General features: G+C 43.6%; 1 protein-coding gene and 1 non-coding gene across 2 annotated transcripts in view; one reads left to right on the top strand and one right to left on the bottom strand.

Moving 5' to 3' along the window:
* Positions 1-2,017: 2,017 nt before the first annotated feature.
* The window catches only part of MYCBPAP (MYCBP associated protein), a 39,373-nt gene continuing 18,777 nt past the window's right edge, over positions 2,018-22,613 (bottom strand). Inside the window, exons 10-19 of the mRNA XM_056864282.1 lie at positions 20,755-20,860; positions 20,307-20,496; positions 15,380-15,567; positions 10,792-10,938; positions 7,557-7,841; positions 6,118-6,239; positions 5,448-5,563; positions 4,939-5,051; positions 4,541-4,723; positions 2,018-2,134 (exon numbers count right to left, since the gene is read on the bottom strand). Coding sequence (XP_056720260.1) covers positions 2,018-2,134; positions 4,541-4,723; positions 4,939-5,051; positions 5,448-5,563; positions 6,118-6,239; positions 7,557-7,841; positions 10,792-10,938; positions 15,380-15,567; positions 20,307-20,496; positions 20,755-20,860 — 1,567 coding nt within the window. The remainder of the gene's footprint in view (positions 2,135-4,540; positions 4,724-4,938; positions 5,052-5,447; positions 5,564-6,117; positions 6,240-7,556; positions 7,842-10,791; positions 10,939-15,379; positions 15,568-20,306; positions 20,497-20,754; positions 20,861-22,613) is intronic.
* Positions 6,339-6,412, top strand: TRNAF-GAA (transfer RNA phenylalanine (anticodon GAA)). Its single transcript has one exon. It is a non-coding gene; the product is annotated as a tRNA-Phe (tRNA).

The following is a 22,613-nucleotide window of genomic DNA, read 5'->3' as shown; positions in this document are numbered from 1 at the left end:
GGCTGCTACCATGTCAACAGTCCCAGCAACCGCACCGTAGCATCCCAGGCTGAAAGGGCTTAGGGAGCCAACTAACTCAGGCCATGCCCCTAGAACCACCTACAGCCACACCAGCATAGAGGCCTACGCGGAGAGCCAGTGTGGTGTAGTGGGTAAGAGCTGTGGTTTGGAGCGGTGGAGTCTCATCTGGAGAACTGGGTTTGATTCCTCACTCCTCCACATGAGTGGTGGAGGCTAATCTGGTGAACTGGATTTGTTTTCCCACTGCTCCACATGAAGCCAGCTGGGTGACCTTAGACAAGTCATACTCTCTCAGCCCCACCTACCTCACCAGGTGTCTGTTGTGGGGAGGGGAAGGAAGCGGTGATTGTAAGCCGGTTTGATTCTCCCTTAAGTGGCAGAGAAAGTCAGCATATAAAAATCAATTCTTCTTCTTCTTCGTCTCAGTTGCACCAACAGGCAGCCACGGTGGGGCTGTGCCGGCACCTGGGAGCAGCACAGGGGCACTGAGGGCCTGCGCTGTATCTCGAAGATACGCCTGGGTAAAGGTCAGTCAGCTTCCTGAGCACATTCACACACATAACCCTTTGGATTGTGCTCTAAGAGTGCAATCCTAGACCATCCAGGTCAAGGCAAGCAGAATTAGACCCTTCAAAAACTAATGAAGTCAATGTGATTCAGTAAGATGTAATGCTGCTTGCCCAGATAGCCGGATCTCATCAGATTTTGAAAGCTAAGCAGGTCGGTCCTGATTAGTCTTTGGATGGGAGACCATCAAGGAAGTCCAGGGTCACTACACAGAGGCAAGCAATGGAAAACCATCTCTGAACGTCTCCCACCTTGAAAACCCTATGGGGTCACCAGGAGTAAGCTTCAACTTGATTTTAAAAAATGCTGCTTAGGATTGCACTGATACAGACAAACCTGTAAAAAAATTACACATATTTCATTTGGGATATATTTCTACTCCAAGCCAAATTCCCATGTATCTAGCAGTAAAAATGTTTTACTTTTTTAAATTTGTTATTGTAATTCACATTGTGTGTGTGTGTGTAAAGTGCCGTCAAGTCGCAGCTGACTTAGGACAACCCGTTTTTTGGAGTTTTCATGGCAAGAGACTAACAGAGGTGGTTTGCCAGTGCCTTCCTCTGCACAGCAACCCTGGTATTCCTTGGTGGTCTCCCATCCAAATACTATCCAGGGCTGACCCTGCTTAGCTTCTGAGATCTGATGAGATCAGGCTAGCCTGGGCCACCCAGGTCAGGGCAATTCACACTACTAAAATATCAAAAGCTTGAAAATACTCTTTGACATGAGGTACAATGTTTATTTTGCTTAAATTCGCTCTTTCCCTTTTGCATACAGAATAACTCACACCAGCACAATTCTTTTATAAAGCTATGTGTTTTTTTTATTTGAAACCACAAAAACATGTTTTGAACCCAAGATATTAGACAACTAATATAAACTTCCATGCATTTTAAAGGAAAACATCTAAAATTAATTTCTAATCAATTTCAAGGTTTTTGTACCTTGACTCACAAATATTATTTTTCTGTGGTGAGGTAAATGTTCGATACATTGTCAGGGTTTTCATGACCAGCTTTATCTCTTCAGAGCACTTAAAAATTGTTCCCAAGATAATACACTTATGGAGTAGAAAAACTACCCTGATGGCAAAAAAAAAGAAAAAGATTTCTGTGGTTGCTTTTTATCCCAGGTAAATTTTGGTTTTAAAAATCGAACTGTCACCTTTACAGTAGTAAACAATATCCCCACAGCACAGTCAGTTACTATGTCCAATGTTCTAAAGAAAGTAAAGTTTCCTCTGCATTCCACCAAAACAAGTACAACTGGGGTAGCAAATTTACCTCAAGGGTAGTTTTATTATTCAAGCCGTAACTATACATGTGGCTTCACGGAGGGAGCTGTGCAAACTGGCCCTCAGAGCTGTATCAATTGCTAGTTTTATAAACGAATGGGGAATTGCACCGACTCGCTATAGAAATACAGCATTTTATTTCATTATGAAATCAGAACCAAAAAATGCTTTCTTCTTCTTCTTCTCCAGGGCATCCAGCTCCTCGAAGAGAAAAAGCATTTTGCTTAACATGGAACTCAGTAATCCATAGACCTAGAAGAAGGAGGCAATTCAAATAATCTTTCAGCACAGCAACTTAACAGAAAGCAACACATGAATGGTGACACCTTTTAGACAAAGGGTCAAGTGAATTAACATATTTTCCCCAGAGATTCTGTACCCCATAACAAACATTCAGAAAGGAAGGTTGCATATTTGACAGCTACTGCACACACACAAAATGAACTGCTAGGATGTTGTCACTAGCCAGGATGGGGGGCTACTGACATAAGGAGCTACATTGGGTGAGATGAAACAGAAGTCCAGTGACACCTTAAAGACCTAATAAAATTTATGCCAGCATAAGCTTTTGTTAGTCAGAGTATGCATGTGTTGAAGTGGAACTGACTCATGAAAGCTTATGGTAGAATAATGCCGTTAGTCTTTAAGGAGCCACTGGACTCCTGTTTTATTTTGCTGCTACATACTAACACAGCTACCCCTCTGCAATTATCTACATAGTCTGAAGCAATTTGAAGAGGCAGTTCCTTGAGGGAGAGGCCATAGCTCAGTGGCAGTGGCATGCTTTACATGCTGAAGGTCCTCTCTTCATCCCCTATCTCTATTTAAAAGGCTCTCAGGGTCTAAGGACTAGGAAAAGGCCACCGGACCATTGAGTATTCCTGCCAGACAAGAGCAGGCAATACTAGGCTAGAAGATCTGACTCTGTGTAAGGCAGCTTCACGTGCATTGGTCTGAGTATCTGATATCTGCTTTTAATGCTATTAGCCTGAACTTAATCCATTTTAGCTGGGAAAACGAAAAATGCACTATTGGGGACCTGCAAGGCTTGTGAGGTGGGGGAATCCCACCCTTTTCTCTCTCTTGTACTGCCCGTGGCACTTTTCCTCCCTTTGTTGCCCCCTGCTGGTTTATCTTGATTTCTTGCCCCTCCTGTTGGCCCTTCCCCTCCACCATTTCCTCTGGGCCCCTTTATTAAACGTTCCCTTCCCTGCCAGGGATGCTAAACAACCTCTCGATGACATCTGTGACCTAACAGGATTTTGTGAAATCTTAGGCAGTGTTCTCCATTTTGGATCAAATTTAACTTCCCCGCACCAATTTTTTCCCAGTTTCTGAATTTTGGGGCAAACTTGCGTGCTGTTGACGATCTATGTTTTTATTAAATCCAGCCTATCTCAACATGGCCTCATTGTGCGGATTTTAAAATATTTTTTCTTGCCTCATTGTTCAGAATTAGATATATAATAATGCACAGCCATGGGCAAGCAGAGCAAGACTATCTAATTTTGTTCCACTTGCTGCACTACACAACTTCCATTAAGCCTTGAAAATGCCATGCCAAGAAACTAGGTTTCTTTCCCAATTCCATGCAAGTGTCCTTAAGGTGACCTGTGTATGCCCTGCCAAGGGCAGAGTACAAACATTGGCACAGCATAACAGCATTAGTTACACCCTAGCTATAGAAACAGGGTCATGAAGCCGAATGCCAGAACACAAAGTTGGGCTACTATACCTTTCTGTCCTTCAAAACTTACACCTTGATTCTATGCATGTTTACTGTGAAATATGTCCTTTTCTTGGCTATCAAATCACGTCTGACTTAGGGTGAACCCTGGTGGGGTTTTCAAGGCAATTCAAAAAGTGGGTTAAGGCCTCACTTGGTTAGTTCAGGCGGAAGGAAGTCAAACTAGAACTGCCCTGATTTGTCCACCAGTCTTCTAGCCAGCTGTGAAGAACCGCTAAATTCCAGGGAGCTGTTCTGGCCTTGGAGCCACCTGGTTGACAGCTGTGGAATTCTGGGAGTGGCCACTGGAACTGTAACGGTTTAGAACTGAGAGAGCGAGCGGAGAGTCAGTTAAGCACAAACAGAGCTGGAAGCAGCTAGGTAGAGCTGGGAGCTGCCTGGCGAGGATTTTCCCCTCAGGTGTTTAAACCAAAGGAACATTAAGTTGTATGGTCAAGATAGGGTCAGCAACTGGTTATTAACGAGGACGGTATCACGAAGCGTGGAGAGTGAGTCCTAATAAAGTGGGAAACTGCTCTGAGGGAAAGAGTGATCTCTAAACTAGAGAGGGAAATAACTCTGGTGACGTGAGCGGTCCCTAAAGGGTTTAGGAGAAATATCTCTGTAGTCAAGAGATATTCCAGTTTAAGGAATAAACTGGTGAAGTGTTTTTTTTTACAGTTCCTAACCAAGCATCAAGAAGTTATAAGTGAAACTTAGTAGCACCATCTGAAACAACAAAATATCTCTTGTATACACACTCATCTATCTGTCTGTCTGTCTGTCTGTCTGTCTGTCTATCTATCTATCTAGATATGAAGTGCCTACTCTTTCTTTGTCTGTGACCAGCCAAATACCTTTGCTGAATCCTAGTTTGCCTGTTCTCAACCTCATCCTATGTTGCTGTCGAAAACAAAATCTGCTGCACTTACTTCGACGTAAAGTTTCTCGTGGTATTTTCCCTGCACAATTGGGTCCACCTGTTCCTGTCGAGGATGGATAGCCCCTGACTCTACCATGTCCAATGCAAAAGGGATGTGATCTTTTGTCTCCCTGGTGGAAGTTTTCACTTTTCGCTCTTCCTTTGACTTCAATTTCTTGCTGTTTGGACGTTCCTACCCAGAAAAAATGCAAGTATGCTGAAGAGAGATCAGAGCATTTTTGTATGTCAGTATACAAATTATCTTCAGATGTATGTCTCATATGGTTGCAAGTCTGAAGCCTCTTTCGACAATCAGTCAGTTCAGTATATAAACCTCAACGATACATCCTAGCAACCTTCTCTAAACCTTTATTTCTGGTATTCATCTTGAAGGGCCTCAAAGCATACCTCTTTGCCTGTCTTTCCTCCTTTCTTTTCATCCTTCCCAGCAGACTTTTTATCTTCTTTCTGAAGTTTCCGGTCTTCCTTCCCTCCCTTCACAAGAACTGGTTTTACCTCAGCTGCACAGAAAACAGCATTTTACTTATATGAACCCTGAGTAAATCTAGGGTTGCTAACTGTTCATTATTTTACTGGTCTCTTAGAACAATAAAACCATGTTTTGGCAGATAACCAACACTCAGATAACCAACACGAGCCAGTTCTGCAAAGATGTTTTGCTGCTGAGTCTACATCTGCACTGGCAGTCTCTACCCGACCTAGGGTTGCCAACCTCCAGGTAATAGCTGGAGATCTCCTGCTATTACAACTGATCTCCAGCCAACAGAGATCAATTCACCTGGAGAAAATGGCCGCTTTGGCCATTGGACTCCTGCCAGTGGCAAAGAGGGACCTGACAACCCTAACCCAACCGCCAGCCCTCCCCTGTAATCTGGTCTTTTAAGACTGTCATTTACCTGGTTCTTCTGGGCCAAGTTCTGAGTAAGTGTCCTTCTCCGGCATACCAAGCAGGGATCTCAGCGATAGTGAACAGCTCACTAGTCCATCAATTACTTCACGCCACAACTGGAAACTAACATGTAAAAAAATGGGGCTGGATGGAATAGCAGGGAGGGGCAGAGCAGGGCACAACTTTCCTGACTGTTATGGTATTTCTCTATAAGCAAAGGTCTTCAGCGTTCTGAAAGAGCCTCAAGATGAGAATTGGTCCATAATGTTGATTAGTCTCTTCTTGCTTTACAGTTCCTACATGCAGCCTTTTATTTAATGATGGTCAGAAATCCATCCCAAAAACTGTGAGAGGCTGTTTAATAGAGGATGCATTGATGAGTAAAGAAACCTGAGGCCCATCTGAGATCTCCATAAACGAATTCTAACTAAGAGACATTTTTTGTGACTAAAGAACAAAGCAAGAAAACAAGACTCTGGTTCATCTCCAGAAGAGCTGTCATAACTAAAACAGCTACACACCAACTCAGAATATCTCCCCTTCTCATTCCTCTTATGAAACTGGATTGTTCAATCTGTTGCAAACCCCTCCTCCTTCTCTAAACAAGGGAGCTTTCTGCAGTTTGCCAAATTAATTAGCTAGAAAGAGGTGTTTGTAAGCTTGCAGTATTAACATACCAAATCTGGTACATGAGGTCTGTCTGCGGTGATATCTGTGCATTACAAAGCTCAAGTGCAGCTTTATTGAGGTGGGCCAGAGCAGCTTCTCGCTCTTCTTCCACAGGGACTGCCAGCAAAATCTGATGGGACAGAAATCACACTCAATGTGACTGCAGTTTTAGAAGACAAATGTCCTTGGCTTTCCATAGCCAGCCTAAGATGTGTTTTTTTTTGGGGGGGGGGATCTGTGGTTCAGTGGTAGAGCATCTGCTTGAAATGCAGAAGGCCCCAGGTTCAATTCCCGGGATCTCCAGTGAAAGGGACTAGGCAGGTAGGTGATGTGAAAGAGCTTAGCCTGAGACCTTGGAGAGCTGTTGCTGGTCTGAGTAGACAATACTGACTTTGATGGACCAAGAGTCTGATTCAGTATAAGGCAGCTTCATGTGTCCAAGATCATACCTGGTTGAATAAAAAGGCTGAATCATGTATTGCGGTAGGGGCATGGGGAGAGAACCTCCACCCCAATACATGATGAAACTCTCATTCCCATTATCACAGGCAGTCCTGAATATTTGATTCAAGAAAGCTTCATTTCTAGAATATGGGATCTCTCCTGATCCTGGATATTATACCCACTCAGAAGCCCATACATATGTTTTTAAAATACGTGAGGACTCAACATAAAATGAATATGCTTGTTTCCAGTGCAGATATGTGTTCAACCCCCCCCCCCCAAAAAAGCTCTGGAACTTGGTTTGGAAAATGAATACAATCAAATGGAAATGTGTATTATCCTTCTGACGTGATATGGACAAATATCTTAGCATATACAGGTCTGTGCGTACATCAAGACATAATCTTGATTCATTGCAATTCTTTTAAGCTGTCAGTAACAGAAATTCTTGGATATACTACTAAAATGATGGGATATGCTGGGAATTGAAATTGTTCAAGACTTTCTATCCCTTGGCTCCATTATCAACCAAAAGGGAGACTGCAGCCAAGAAATCAGAAGGAGATTTAGTCTTGAAGGGCAGCCATGAAGGAGCTAGAAAAAATTATTAAGTGTAAGGATGTGTGGACTGCCAAAAAAACAAGTCAGCGGGTTATAGATCAAATCAAGCCTGAACTGACCCTAGAAGCTAAAATTACTAAACTGAGGCTGTCGTACTTTGGTCACATTATGAGAAGACGAGAGTCACTGAAAAAGACATGCTAGGAAAAGTTGAAGGCAGCAGGAAAAGAGGAAGACCCAACAAGAGATGGATTGACTCTATAAAGGAAGCCACGGCCCTCAATTTGCAGGATCCGAGCAAGGCTGTTAAGGATAGGACGTTTTGGAGGACACTGATTTATAGGGTCGCCGTGAGTTGCAAGCAACTTGACAGCCCTTAACACACACACATGCTGGGAATATTAAAAGGAAGAAGGAAAAATGAGGAACACTAGTCAATCACCTGTCTAAAATCTGCAATGGAAAGATTCCACTCCACTCGATTCACATCCTCCTCTTCATCAGTTGCACTCACGTGGCTCATCAGCGACTCCACCACTGACTTTCGTGCTCCTGAAATATCTGGGGAGATACTCTTGCTTGTATCTTCCACAGGACTTTTCTGTTGCAACTCCAGAGCACTCTTTGGTTGGGAGAGGTCATCCACATTACCAATGCTTTTTGGAGGATTCATGAATTTGTCCCACAGTTCATGAAGCCCCTTCACCACTTGGTGCTGGTAGTGTAACTGGTACAGGCAGAGAACAAAAGAACACAAGGCAAACAAGAATGACATACACAGTGATATAAAGGAAACAAGTGTCTAAACAGATTCTGGTAGATCCACACAATAATCAGGGCCTCTGTGATGAAAAAACCCTTTCTGGGATACATTTTGATACACCAGCTATGAGTACATTAAAAAGGGGCCAAAGAATTTCACAGGAGCAGGATGAATTAAGTTACTTTTCAGGAAGGAGCCAATGTGCCCTGGGACTGTCTTATACCCACTGTCCCTTCTGCCTCTCAACACTTCCTTCCAACCTGATTAGGCCACCAATTGATAAATGGCTAGCTATGTGGAAATCAGAGAGCCAGCATGGTGTTGTGGTTAAAGTGTTGGATTAGATCCTGGGAAACCCTGGTTCAAATCCCCACTCATGCCATGGAAGCTTACTGGGTGACCTTGGGTCACTCACACACTCTCAGCCTCGATCCTGGCAAGAATTTTGATGCGGGACCACCAAGGAATACCAGGATCGTGGCGTGAAGGCAGGCAATGGCAAACCACCTCCAAATGTTTCTTGCCTTGAAACTCTAGGGTTGCCATGAGTCAGCTGTGACATGACGGCAAAAAAAAAAAGTGGAAATCACGGAGACTGTTCAGGAACATCTCTGTTCCTGAGAGCCAGCGTGGTGTAGTGGTTAAGAGCGGTGGTTTGGAGCTGTGGATTCTAATCTGGAGAACCGAGTTTGATTCCCCACTCCTCTACATGAGCAGCGGACGCTAATCTGGTGAACCGGGTTGGTTTCACCACTCCTACACACAAAGCCAGCTGGGTGAACTTGGGCAAGTTACAGCTCTGTTAAGAGCTCTCTCAGCCCCACTTACCTCACAGGGTGTCTGTTGTGGGGAGGGGAACGGAAGGTGATTGTAAGCCGGTTTGATGCTTCCTTAAGTGGTAGAGAAAGTTGGCATATAAAAACCAACTCTTCTTGACAGTTCATTTCCGATTGTATTTGCCTTTAGTAATTGACAACACATTGTCCAGCTTCAAAATTAATTTCCCCTTGGGTCCATATTTGCAAGCGGCACTAAATTCCCATCATCTGGTTTAATTGACCAAAGATCCCAAAGCAAAATTCTGTCTCCACACGTGTAGATGTGTCTCCTCTCCCCACCTCAGACACCCTGTGAGGTAGGTGAGGCTGAGAGAGTGTGACTAGCCCAAGTTCACCCAACTGGCTTCGTGTGTAGGAGTGGGGAAACAAACCCAGTTCACCAGATTAGCCTCCACTGCTCATGTGGAGGAGTGAGGAATCAACCCGGTTCTCCAGATCAGACTCCACTGCTCCAAACCAACGCTCTTAACCACTACACCACGCTGGCAATTTACATTATATTTTAGAGAACATTGACCCAGTAATAAAACATGTGATTGTTCAGTGTTAACATAAATGCATCCTTAAATAAATTTAAATAGAGGTTAGAATTGTTTAATCTCTGATATTTTTATGCCTTTCTCTCTCTGTGTTTACTAATAAATGTACCTTTCTTTAGTTTAAATGGTCACCACAGGGCTAATTCTGAATGCTCAGCAATCATTCTGTGTTCTTAGGTGCTTAAGTAATATTACTGGTAGAAAAACAGGGCACTGAGGAAGATGTGACAAACTCACAGCCAGGAAATATGGGTATCACAGACCAGCATCCAGCATATACTGCTCTGGGCAGAACAGGGTTTTAAGATGCACCAAAGGATCTTGGGGTAGAGAAGCTAAAAACCTAGCCACTCTTCCTCTGAGAACATAAATGTCAGCAGTTCATCAGATAAACATCATGTAGCTCTAACTGGAACACAGGGATCTCTTCTAAAATACAGAGAAGAAAAACCACCAAATAATTTTTAAAAGGTAGCTTTTAATCAGAACTTTAAAAGGTAAAGGTCCCTTGTGCAAGCACCGGGTCATTCCTGACCCATGGGGTGATGCTGTACAGGCAATATGATTTATTGATTAGAATTTTCAAAAGTGTGTAAGGCAGCGTATGTCCATTATTGGCAGTGTGGAAGTCTGGGTGCTAACTTGTTTTGCTAAATGAAGTGTAAACAGATTATGGGATTCCAGAAAAGGGTTATCTGAATCTTTTCATCTATTATGAGATTTAATTACCCACATATGGCTGCAATACTCTTATTCATTTATAGAGCTTTTGAGTCCTTTAAGGGGGAAAGTGCTGTCAAGTCACAGCCGACTTATGGTGACCATGTAGGGTTTTCAAGGCAAGAGATGAACAGAGGTGGTTCCCCATTGCCTGCCTCTCTACAGAGCAACAATATAAATTTCAGACAAGTGTTAGAAGATCAGTCTGTTGCCACAAAAATACAACAACAACCCCCCAAAAAACCCCAAAATAAAATCTTAAAGCACCTGGTGCACCTGAAAACTACTATTTTATTGTAGCATGAACTTTCATATGAACAATACATCAGATATACCATATATATTCCTCCCAGCCATAAAAGATGCAAGTAATTTCCACCGACAGAAGGGATTTTATCCATGGAGTGGAACTTCACCCCCTTCCCCCTTTTAATATAGCAGAACCCCAGGAGCAGCTTGGTGGTCTGCAGTGGGAAGAAGGAAATCAACACACGCACACTTCCATTCATGGAAATCCTCCATGGGCCCTACCCATTGTCTTGACTGCACAGTATGCCACAGAGATTTTTTGGGCAACATTCAGAGGGCATTTTCAGTCTCCTGGGCATTTTAGCTTTTATTTTCTTATATGTTTCTTGATTTTTTTTTTTACAAAAAGTATAGGAATTGTCAGCTCCTGAGCCAGAAAACAGAAGGTTTAGGTGGCACAGCTGTACCTTGGATAGTTCTCGGAAACTTCCCATGATTTGCAGTCCAGGTTCTTAACACTCTGCAATTCACTATCTTACCCCTTTAACCCCAAAGCAAATATGATACCTCTGGGTTCATTGTATGGAATACATCTTCCTCCGAGACGAACACATCCATAGGAGAAGGTGTTAGTGGTGGTGTACGAATTCGACTAAGCAGCTCTTTCAGATTCTCCTCCACTATAACAGCAATTTCCCGGTCTTTCATCTCTTGCTGGAACACCAAAGAAAGCCATACGTAAGAAATGATAGTGCAATCCTGAGCAGGATTACACCCATCTAGGTCCACTGAAATCAATGGATTTAGAAAGGTGTAACTCTGCTTAGGACTGCATTGCAAATCACTTTGCAAATATCAACTATTACATATATTTGCAACTACAGGGAAAGATACAGAAAAACAGCAGCCATACTTTTGCATATGTATGATACAGCTTTGACACTATTATCTAATATTTATTTCTAGGGGGTGTGAATTCGGCTAAAGACAAACCAGTATTTTGGTATTTTTCAGATGCGGGGGAGGTTACCAGTTAAAAAATGGCAGCAATAAAAGGGAGCCAAAAAAGGGGATCTAAAATTTTTGGGGCATTATTTGGGCTTCTTTGGGCCTGCTTCCCCTCTTCCCTGCCCCCTTACTTACCTGCAGGCTGACTCAGATCCCCGCCGCCTGCCCTCTGTGAAATCAGTGTGCAGATTGCCCTTCCCTGCAGCCTCCTACTTCGGGGTGGCAGGAGAAAGCGAACTAAGTGCCGAACTGGAGCCCAGCGCTTACATTGCTCTCCCCTGCAGCCTCTAACTTATGGGGCGGTGGGGGAAGGGCGATCCAAGCGCAAGGCTGGAGCTTCGAGCAGTGTATTTTTTGGGTTTGGATTTATTAAACCCGAAAAAATTTGATTATTCGAAAATGCTGAATACTTTATATTCAGCTTTTTTGGATTTTTGAAAATTTCCAGGTTTAATAAACCCGAACCCGAATAATACCGGGTGTGGGGGGGGGGGAATGGTGCACAGCCCTATTTATTTCTACCCCAAAGCTGCCAGATAATAACTCATTTGAAGGGAAGAAAATGCTTTCTATCCACCTAGTTTAGCCCACAAGATGGCCCCCTACGTTGATATTGCCAGTCTAGTCACTTAGATCCATACCACAGTAACATCAGTACTAGACTACTGTAATGCACTCTAGGTCTCCCCTCAAAGTCAACTCAGAGACTCCAGTTGGTGCAGAATATCACTGCTTGGTTATTATCAGGAACAAGTCAGACTATGCCTATTAATGCAATTCTGCAGTCACTCCATTGGTTGCCCATCAGTTACCAGGTTCAATTCAAGGTATTGGCTATCACACACAAATTTCTTTATGGCATTGGACCCACATATCTGTGCCTCTCCCCCTATGCTCTGCCATGACAGTTTCACTCATGTGAGCAGGGCCTTCTGCAGGTTCCACCTTGCAAATGGGCCAGATCAACAACTGCTTGTATTCGTGCACTCTCGTTTATGTCGTCAGCTTATGGAACGACCTGCCTGATGAGGTCAGGAAGGCTCTACGCTCCTGCCATTTCACAAACTCTGCAAAACTGAATTGTTCAGGAGGATTTTACTAACAGGGCTTTACTATAGAATCATAGAATCATAGAGTTGGAAGGGACCACCAGGGCCATCAAGTCCAACCCCCTGCATTCACAACTACCTCCCGCTTCCACACCCCTAGTGACCAGAAGATGGCCAAGATGCCCAAGCTATAACAGAATGTTTCCGGAAGATGCCTTAATAAAGGGAAAGGGTCTGTGGATAGTACGTACTATCCGTTCTGTATGTATTATCCTATTATATAATTTCTGCATCATTTAATATGCCATGTTAGTACTTATGCTTTGTTTCAGCTTAGTTCAGCTTTGTAACTTGTTTTTAATTTCCACAGTCCTAATCCTAATATACTGTTTATTGGATATCCTAGCCTATCGACTTAACACTGTGTAATCCACCTTGAGTCTCAGTGAGAAAGGCAGAGTAATAAATAAATAAAACTTTAGGACATAGGCATATGATTTTGTAAAATATGAATGTGGAATGCAAATAGGAGGACACAGTATTCTGTAACATCATATCTTTGCTTCTGAAACCTCTTCCCAGGGTATGGATAGCCTTGTCTATATACTACGAGAGACTGAGCAAAGGAACCTGACAGCGCAAGCCTAAACAAGAGTTACGCCCTTCTAAACCCACTGACTGCAATGGACTTAAAGGGGTGTAACTCTATTTAGGATTGCGATGTTAATAGTCTGTATAAAGAGGATGCCGAAAATGCTGTGCTAGGAAGTGGGTTTTATCTCACTGGGCCAGGAGGTGTCAATGTTCAAATAAATGGGGGGTCACCCCATTCATTTGTTCACTGTTCTATTTCTACAAGACAAGAGCAGTACAGTAAGAGTGGTGTTGATTTTAGAGGGGTAGCAGTGTTAGTTTGTTGTAACAAAAATAAACGGGAGCCCTGTGGCATCTCAAAGACTAACAAAATGTTATTCCAGCACCAGCTTTCGGGGACTGGAGCCCACGTCTTCAGAGTGGGTGCTCATTCCTGGCTTCTCCTCTGGTAAAACTCTGGGGACAAAATATTATTAGTTTTGTATGAACTCAGGAAGCTGCACTACACTGTCAGAACACCGCTAGCTCAGTACTGTCTACTTTGACTGGGAGCAGCTCTCCAAGGGTTGAAGCAGGGGTCATTCGCAGCCCTTCAAAGCCTTTTAAGTGGATATGCCAATGATTAAACCTGCAACCTTCTGAACACAAAATGTTGTGTGCCCTATTATTGAACAAATGAAACAGAAGACAGTGGGCAGAAATTACTGCAGATTTTAAATATACAGAATCTTCTTACCAAGAGATTTCAGATCAGCTTTCTCATTGGCCCTAATGAATTCAGAATAACTCTGCAGGAACAATAGGTAAGTATTTGGGGTAATTCTTTGAGATTTAAGAAAGTGAATGACCAAAAGAACGAGCCACCCCCACCGATCCAAGGCTGTGGAGCCTCTAGCACTGGAATATTTATGCATAACTATCTGTAGTGGTTTAGCTGATCCTACTGCATTGCATAGGCCATGATTACGTTTCTGTAATTTTAGTCCAACCAGTTTTGGTTCTGAGATGTACATAATCCCAAACAAGGGTATGGCTGTACTATAAATCTGATCTAGTTTGGCTCTTTGCAATGGAAACCTAAAGAATGTAGTTCTGTAGGAACAACAAGAATTTTCTACACATTCTCAAAATTAAACCTTGCTAAGCTTGGTTTGCCCTGACCTGGATGGCCCAGTCTAGCCTGATCTTGTCAGATCTCAGAAGCTAAGCAGGGTCAGCCCTGGTTAGTATCCTTGGGGACCACCAAGGAATACCAGGGTTGATGTGCAGAGGAAGGCACTGGCAAACCACCTCTGTTAGTCTTTTGCCATGAAAACCCCAAAAGGGGTTGCCATAAGTTGGCTTCGACTTGACTGCACTTTACACACACACAAGCTTGGTTTAGGGTAAAAGCGCAGATCTGCCTCAAAGAAAGTTATTATAGTCTTGTTAATTAGACGAGGAATAGAGAATAAAACTGCTGATATCATACTGCCCTTGTACAAATCTATGGTGAGACCACACTTGAAATACTGTGTACAGTTCTGGTCACCACACCTAAAAAATGGTATTACAGAGTTTGAGAAGGTGCAGAAAAGAGCAACCAAAATGATTAGGGGACTAGAGCAACTGTCCTATGGGGAGCGGTTAAGACGCTTAGGGCTGTTTAGCTTGGAAAGAAGGCAGCTGGGGGGAGACATGATAGAGGTCTATAAAATTATGCATGGTTTGGAGAGAGTGGACAGGGAGAAGTTTTTCTCCCTCTCCCATAATACTAGAACACGGGGTCATCTGCTAAAGCTGGAGGGTGAGAGATTCAAAACAGATAAAAGGAAGTATTTTTTCACACAACGCATAGTTAAATTGTGGAACTCCCTGCCCCAGGATGTGGTGATGGCTGCCAGCTTGGAGGGCTTTAAGTGGGGAGTGGACATATTCATGAAGGAGAGGGATATTCATGGCTATTAGTTAGAATGGATACTAGTCATGCTGCATACCTATTTTCTCTAGTATCAGAGCAGCATGCCTATTATTTTGGGTGAAGTGGAACACAGGCAGGATGGTGCTGCTGCATTTGTCTTGGTTGTGGCTTCCTAGAGGCACCTGGTTGGCCACTGTGTGAACAGAGTGCTGGACTTGATGGGCCTTGGTCTGATCCAGCAGGGCCTTTCTTATGTTCTTATGAACACCCACTCTGTAGGTTGAGAAGCTGAGCATCACATTTTCTGCTGTTATACTTCTGATCTCAAGGTAAGTATAGTAAGGCATAGGCTGGATACTGTCTGCCTTCTCCTTCCCTTTGTCCCTTCAGGAGTATCCTTAGATTATATGGGCACTATAAAATCCATACTCAGACTACCTCTACAGAAACACCCAGTGCTGTTCTTTTTAAAACGTAAAAGTGTTCAGAAGAATGTTGCTCAGCAAGTTATCTCATCTCAGCCCAGCTTTCTAGATCCCAGTCCCACCCATAACCCTACACCAAAGCACAAAACTGACAGTCTTGACCCCAATTGTTGAGTTACCTGGAGGCTCTCCCTAAGCTCTGAAGTTTTATCTTCATACACAGCAATTCCCCAGAGGGTCATCTGCAACACAGCCCCCCCTAATAACACAGGGTGAGTGCCAAACTCCCAGGTTTCACTGAAGATTCCAGCATTCAACGATTTGAAGATGAAGGAAAATTTCCTGGTTTCTCCAGGCAAGATAACACCTAAGAGGAACAGAAGAAACGTACAGGGAAGGAAAACATTCCTGTGTCCCCAGGAAGAACAATTCCTTTGAGCAATACTTCAAGCATTACATTTTATTTATTAGATTAAGCCTTAACAAGGTTTTTAGGTACAATAAAAATGTCCTCAGTACAGTTACATGTAAAAATTTTTTGCTGGCCTCCAGTTACAAGCCCCAGGCAGCTGGGAATGGCCACAGTTTCCACCTTTCATCAGCTTCCTAATACCATCAAGTCACAGATGAAAAAGCCCTTTTGCCACTGGAAACAGTTCAGGCGGACAACTTGAGACAGACACAAAGCCGTCAAGCAGAACTGTTCTAAATGGCAAAAGAGCGTCTTCATCTGTCCTCTGATGGTGTTAAGTCAGATAACTCCAGCTCACCATGACTTCTTTGTCAGGCTTTTCACAAATAAAAGCACAGATACCTGACAGAACTTAGATACCACCAATCTGGCAGACCATATAAACAGTGTTACCAGAACTGTTGTCTAGATTTGTCTCAAACGCCTGTTGTTGGGACCGAAGGATGTGAACAAATTGTTTGCAGTGATGGGATTCAGCCCACCCACATGATTGCTAAACTCCTGCCCACACTGGCTCATTACATCTTATCAAAGTTGCCCATGGAATTGAAGGAATGCTTTCTTTAGAGAGGTGATAGTCCCAACAGTCTTGAAGGAGGTGGTCATGAAATCTCTCCCGAAGAAGCCCTTCCTGGACATAAACAGTTACTGTTTAGTACAGGGGTGGGGAACGTCAGGCCCGGGGGCCATTTAAGGCCTGCGAAATCATTTGGTCTGGCCCTTCGTGGGTCCTGGAAGATCTCTAGCGCAGAAAGATCTAAGACTGGTGATCCGCACCCTCCCACAGACAGGAATAGCCTCTACTCAAGGCAGATGTGTGTTTGTTTTGCCGAGAAAATGAACCTTTCCCCCCCCTTGCAGAAGAGTCATGAGCTATGGAGATGCTAGGACCACCCAAGAAACTGTATTAACCCTTTCCCACCCGGGCCATGGAGAAACGTACTGGTCGGCTAATTTTTAAGTTGATAATTTTGAATGGCTCGCAAATGATGTTATAAATATACAAATGGCCCTTGGCGGAAAAAAGATTCCCCATCCCTGGTTTAGTAACTGAAAAATATCTTTTTTTGGTCAAAATACTCAGGGGTATGATGTGACTGGACCCTTTTCAGCCTGACTTCTAGCCCTGTTTTGGAACTGAAACTGCCTCACTCTGACTGACAATCTTCAGACACAGGGGAGTATGATCCATTTGATTCTCTTGGATCTCTTGGTGGCTTTTATACCCTCTGCCATGGTATCCTTCTGACTTGGTGGTCCAAGATGGGAACTGGTGGCATCATGTCCTAGTGGTTCCAATCCTAGCTGGTGGGCCAAGTATGGTGGTGCTGGGGGACACCTGCTCGGATCCCTGGGATTTATGTTGTGGGGTTCCACATCTACATGAAACCGCTGGGAGAGATTATTTGGGAATTTGGAGTGAGGTGACATCAGTAGGTAGATGACACACAGCTCCCCTTCTCCTTTTAAGCTGAGTCATTAAATAGTAATGGGATGGACTAGTGCCAGTAAATAATCAGACACAAGTAAAATGTTGCTGATTGATAATGTTGCCAAGTCAGGGATTAAGGAGCCTGCTCGATCTGTGGGGCCTTACTCCAGCTAAAGGTGTAGGTTTGCAGTTTCAGGGTACTATTTGAACTGTGTCTACACATGGCAGCCCAGACGCCTTCTGCGGAATTTATTTATTTATTTAAAATATTTAGATCCCTCTTGACCTCCTTCAACTCAACATGGCTAACAAAGCAACACATAGCGGCAAACACATAAAAACAGCGCAACAGTCCATTAGCGAGCTAAAAACGACATACAGGGTAGAGCCACCGCCAGATCCGCCAAAACAGTTTACCAAATGCCCTTCACCCAACTGCAGTGGATGCACCAGGTGCAGTCTCTCCTTGAAAGGCATGGTCTGGCTACAGTTGTCCAAGCTGTGATCACATCCAGACTGGACTACTTTAATGTACCCTACATGGGGCTGCCTTTGAAAACAGGTTGGAAGCTTCAACAGGTGTAAAACACAGCAGCAAGATTCTTGACTGGCATAATACCCTGGGTCTCCATTAACTTCTGGGCACAATGCAAAATGCTGGTTGTTAGCTTTAAAGCCCTAGATGGTCAGGGGCCAGGTACAGAGGACTGTTTGCACCCATATAAATCTGCCTGGAAGTTAAGATGAGCTGCAAAGACCCTGCTCTATATGCCGCTGTCTTTAGAGGGGAAGCAGAGTCTTGGTCACCAGAGATCTTGTCTGCTGTGGCACTTTGTCTATAGAACTCCTTCCCCACAGGTGATCATCTGGTGCCCAGCCTGGCTAGTTTTATGCAGTATGTAAAAACGGTTTTGTTCACCAAAGTTTTTGGTTGCATTTAGTCAACTGAGAGAGGGAATCATGGAGGGTGGGGCATTATTTGGTTTCTCTGCTGGCTGCTGACTTTTATTGTTTTGATGTTTTAACGGTCTTTGGTTGGTAGCAGTTCTTTATTCTGATGATTTTATTTAGCTGCCTTATTCATTATTATTGATGATACTGAGCAGTTGTTTAAATTGAGAATTGTTTTCCGTTATGTAAGCCAAGTCAGAAACCTTGAGCCAAGAATTAAACAAGACATAACTCCTTCAAATAAGCAAATAAATAAATAAAGTGATGCTGGAGACCACCAAGGAATACCAGGGTTGCTGTGCAGAGGAAGGCACTGACAAACCACCTCTGTTAGTCTCTTGCCTTGAAAACCCCAAAAAGGGGTCGCCAAAGGCCGGCTTCGACTTGACGGCACTTTACACGCACACAAACATCTATTGGTTATATCATAATTTATTACATTTATTTAAACATTTATATCCTGCCTTTCCGTGTGGTTCAACGTGACTTAGAGTAATAGTTAAAAATATTTTCAGTGAAAACCAAAATTAAAACAGCAAACCCCAAATGTCTCCCCATCCCTTAAAAGATGCCTGCTGCTAAAACCCCATCAAAAGTCCTGGCAAACAGGCAGGGCTTGCAGAACCTCCCGAAGATCTCCCAGGAAGGGGGCCCCCCATCTCTTCAGTGAGCCCATTCCACAGAGCCATGATGGAAAAGTCCTGGGCGCTGGTCAATGCCAGATGGGCCACCCTAAGTGGTGGGACAGCCAACAGATGGATGCCTGACAACTGTAGTTGGTGCACAGGGACATATGGATGGAGATGGTCCTTCAAATAAGTGGGTCCCAGGTCATGAAGGCCTTTAAAGGTCATAACCGGCACCTTGCATTGAACTTGGAAACAGATTGGCAGGCAGTGCAGCTGTTTTGAACTGGGCAAGATACGTTCCCAGCTTCTAGCCCCTGACAATAGTCAGACAGCCGAGTTCTAGACCAGTTGTAGTTTCCACTTTTTCTTCAAGGGTAATCCCGCGTAGAGCACACTGCAGTAATTTAACCATGAGATTACAGAAACATGGATCAGCATGGCCAGATGGGCCAGAGTCTAGGTAACGAGAGAGTTGGTGAATCAGATGTAGCAGACAGAAGGAGCTCCTGGCCACCAACCTGCTTTTCAAGGCAGGGCCCACGAGCACACCCAAGCTTTTAACCTCCCCTGAATACGCGGATCTTATTATTCCTAGATCTTATAGTTCTAGGAGAGTCTCATGTTGTGAACACCCAACTCATTAGTTCTAAATGAAATTACTAGCTCTTTGGTTAATAAAAACTTAATGCAGTGTATCTACAAATTAAACCATTTACCATTAACAGTACTACATTTATAGGCATGTATATCTGAAAACATTCAAAGGCAAGTAGAACCTCTCAGTCTGAAGAATGTCTTCAGAACATTCTAATAACTGTCTTGTCTGGGGACACAATTCACAAAAAACAATTCACAAAAGAATTGCTACATGATCAACAGATTCACCCTCATATCCACCACATAAATAAAAAATAAGCAAACAAGTGGTAGCCCTCGAGTGCAAAAACAAAATTATTGTGTTTCCTATGATACTGAAAAACTTCCTAAACACATACCCCTTGATCAATAGAAAGTAGTACTTCAACATGGTGCCCACAGGCCCTTCCCCAGACACTTGGATTGCCAGGCCACAGCTGGCAATCTCTGGGAGAACTTAAGGGGTGCACTGGCATTGAGTTGGTGTGCTGACATCACTTCCAGTGCAAACAGGAAGAGCTCTCTCCCTCTCCGCCCTCTCTCTTCCCCCCACTCACCAGCTGGCTGGCTGGTTAGGTCTTGGAGGCAGCAGGTGGTGCAGAGCTGAACACAGGGCTTGGCTCAGCCAGGCCCAGTGTTCAGCTCTGTGCCACCGCCTCCAAGACACCTGTGGAGTTTGGAGGTGGCTGGAATTTTTTGGGTGTGGGTTTAATAGACCCCCCAAAATTGAATGTCTGAAAAAAGCCAAACCCTCCCCCACTTTTTCCAGATTTTTCAAAAATGTCTGGGTCTATCAAACCTGAACCCAAAAAAATCCTGGAGAAAACAATGGTGCACACCCCTAGTAGGGCCCATGACCAACCTGACATACTGTTATGGATCCATTATTTTCAAATGCGTCCCCCACAGAGATTCTCCTTCCTGTGCTTATTTGGCATTTACATGAAGTCATCCGTGTTAATCTTGAAAAAACAAATGTCACCTACCTGACCTGGTGTTAAAGTAAAAATACGGCATCCTGGCCCCCTTCTTCTCCTGAAAGGAGAAAGGCTGAGACTGCCTCCGCCAATCATACCAGATGGCCGCTGTGCCATCGTTGCTCACCGTGAGCCACGATTCCGCTTTCTCACCTACCAAAATTTCAAAGGTGACTCGTGCAGCAATGCCGATTTCACCCTGTTGGAACAAAAAAAAAATGGGAGCCTCCACCGGTCAGGTTGAGCCCTGTTATGACTCCTAGGCTAGGGTCAAAAGTCAATGTTTCATTCTGTTGCTTCTGTCAAAGACCCAAACATTAAATTTTAAAAGACGCTAAAGCATCAGAGTACTGGTTTACAGAGATCACCAAAGTACACAGAAGCAAAGAAACTACCTCCTGATGTTTTTTGTTGCATCATTAGGAATTGTTACGTGATGCACAAAAATCCAAATTACCTCATGAGAAGAGTTGTTGATCCAACGAGCTGGCTGCCCACAGAACATCAGAGATGGGCCCAACACGGGTTCTTCAAATACATCTGGATACGCTGCTAATGGATCCCTAACAAACAAAGTTAAAAAGCAGGACTGACTGTTTTTCAACCTTGTTTAATTTAAAAACAACAACACTGGAATATCGAGACAAATGAAACGTCAAAAACATATGAATAAAATATATATACATCAACAGAACACACAGGATATAGAAAGGAAGGGGAAAGGTTAAGCTAAGTATGACATGTCCACTTACTAAACAAAGTAGGCAATGTGTTGCTAGCAAGTTATTAAGGTAAGGCTTTGTGTCCCTCTATGAGTTCTAATTGTAATGGCCTTTGGCCCTATACAATAAATGTTTTGCTTGAGTGCTTGAGGTAAGGATTCGTTACCATGACAATACAGTCTGGCATTTGGCTGGGTATGTGTGTAAGTGTACTGTTCTATAAAAATCATAACTGCTTAAGAAAAAAAAGGAATATGCTTGAAAAGAAATGGCAGGCTTTAGCCCATGTTTGTTTCTTAGTAGTTCCTTCATCTCTCAAGAACCAGCCAACAGAAAATGTACTAGATCCAGCAATATGTGAGCAGAAGGGGAAATGTACTTAGCGCAGTTTGGCTCGTGCAAGCCAAGCACCTGTGCAGCAGAAACACACAGAGCTTCAATATAATTTTTACAAGGAGCAATGTAATTTACAACAGATGGTTTGCAGGATTCTATTTAATTTGGTTAATTGTGCTGGAAGAAATACCTTGCGCTATGTGTTGTGCACATGGAAAAGATGGGGATACAATCACTTTCACTTAGCACATGCAGACAGGGAGGAGTCAGTCATTTTAGCGCTTCTGCTGGGGTGTGAACCCTACAGTGCATGAGGAATGTTCAGCAAGGATCTCACCCCATTCCATTAACATGTTCTTGGACGGAGTCACTGCACACCAGCTTCTGGTGCAGGTGTCAAAATTTGCACCAGATACAGAAGCATGTAAAAGATGCCATCAAAGAAGAAAAAGAGCAGAACTCAAGGGAAAGGGCAAGAGGACAAAGCCAGCCCCTAAGGACTCGTTTTCACTGGGGTGGTTTGAGCTGGACCATTCCAGCCTGCAGATGGGAGCTCATAGACTGAATGCTTTTATTCAGATGGTGCAGAAAGCAAATAAGGCAGAAGTCAATGGAGCTGCCAACAGCACATTCATTCCCCTTTGCAGGCTGGCTATGGCTCAGTGGTAGAGCATCTGCTTGGCATGCAGACTGGTCCCAGGTTCAATCCCCAGCAACTCCAGTTGAAGGGACTAGGCAAGCAGGTGATGTAAAAGACCTCTGCCTGAGACCCTGGCGAGCCACTGCCAGTCTGGGCAGACAATACTGACTCTGATGGACCACGGGTCTGATTCAGTATACGGCAGCTTCATGTGTGTTCATGTGTGTTCATATTCTCAAGAATATTTTGCTTTATTTGCTCAGCCATGACCTAGTGGCCTACCCAGAGTGAAGCAGGACAAGAAGGATTGTTCACAAAGGACTAGAAGATTTTACAGTATTTACTTAGAAGCAAGACTAGTTTTTCCACCCAGGTACACCATAAAAGAGAGGGTTACCTTACATTCATATACAAGTTACAGTTATGTCCAATACTATTTTTGTGTGTGTAGAACAGTTTTAAGGGGGTTGTCTTACATTCAGAGCTGCCTTCCATTTGAGTAAATACAGAGGACCAAACTAGATATTATCTCAGAAAATATGTAGTTCCTGTCTTCCTCCCACTCCTGCCAGCTGAGCTCTCTTAAAAAATATAAATGGGGAATTTTTAAAAAAGGTT

Source organism: Euleptes europaea, chromosome 1 (assembly GCF_029931775.1).
Source record: "Euleptes europaea isolate rEulEur1 chromosome 1, rEulEur1.hap1, whole genome shotgun sequence".
Lineage (NCBI taxonomy): Eukaryota > Metazoa > Chordata > Lepidosauria > Squamata > Sphaerodactylidae > Euleptes > Euleptes europaea.
The sequence above is the reverse complement of the archived record's forward strand: the minus strand, read 5'-3'. Positions and strand labels throughout refer to the sequence as shown.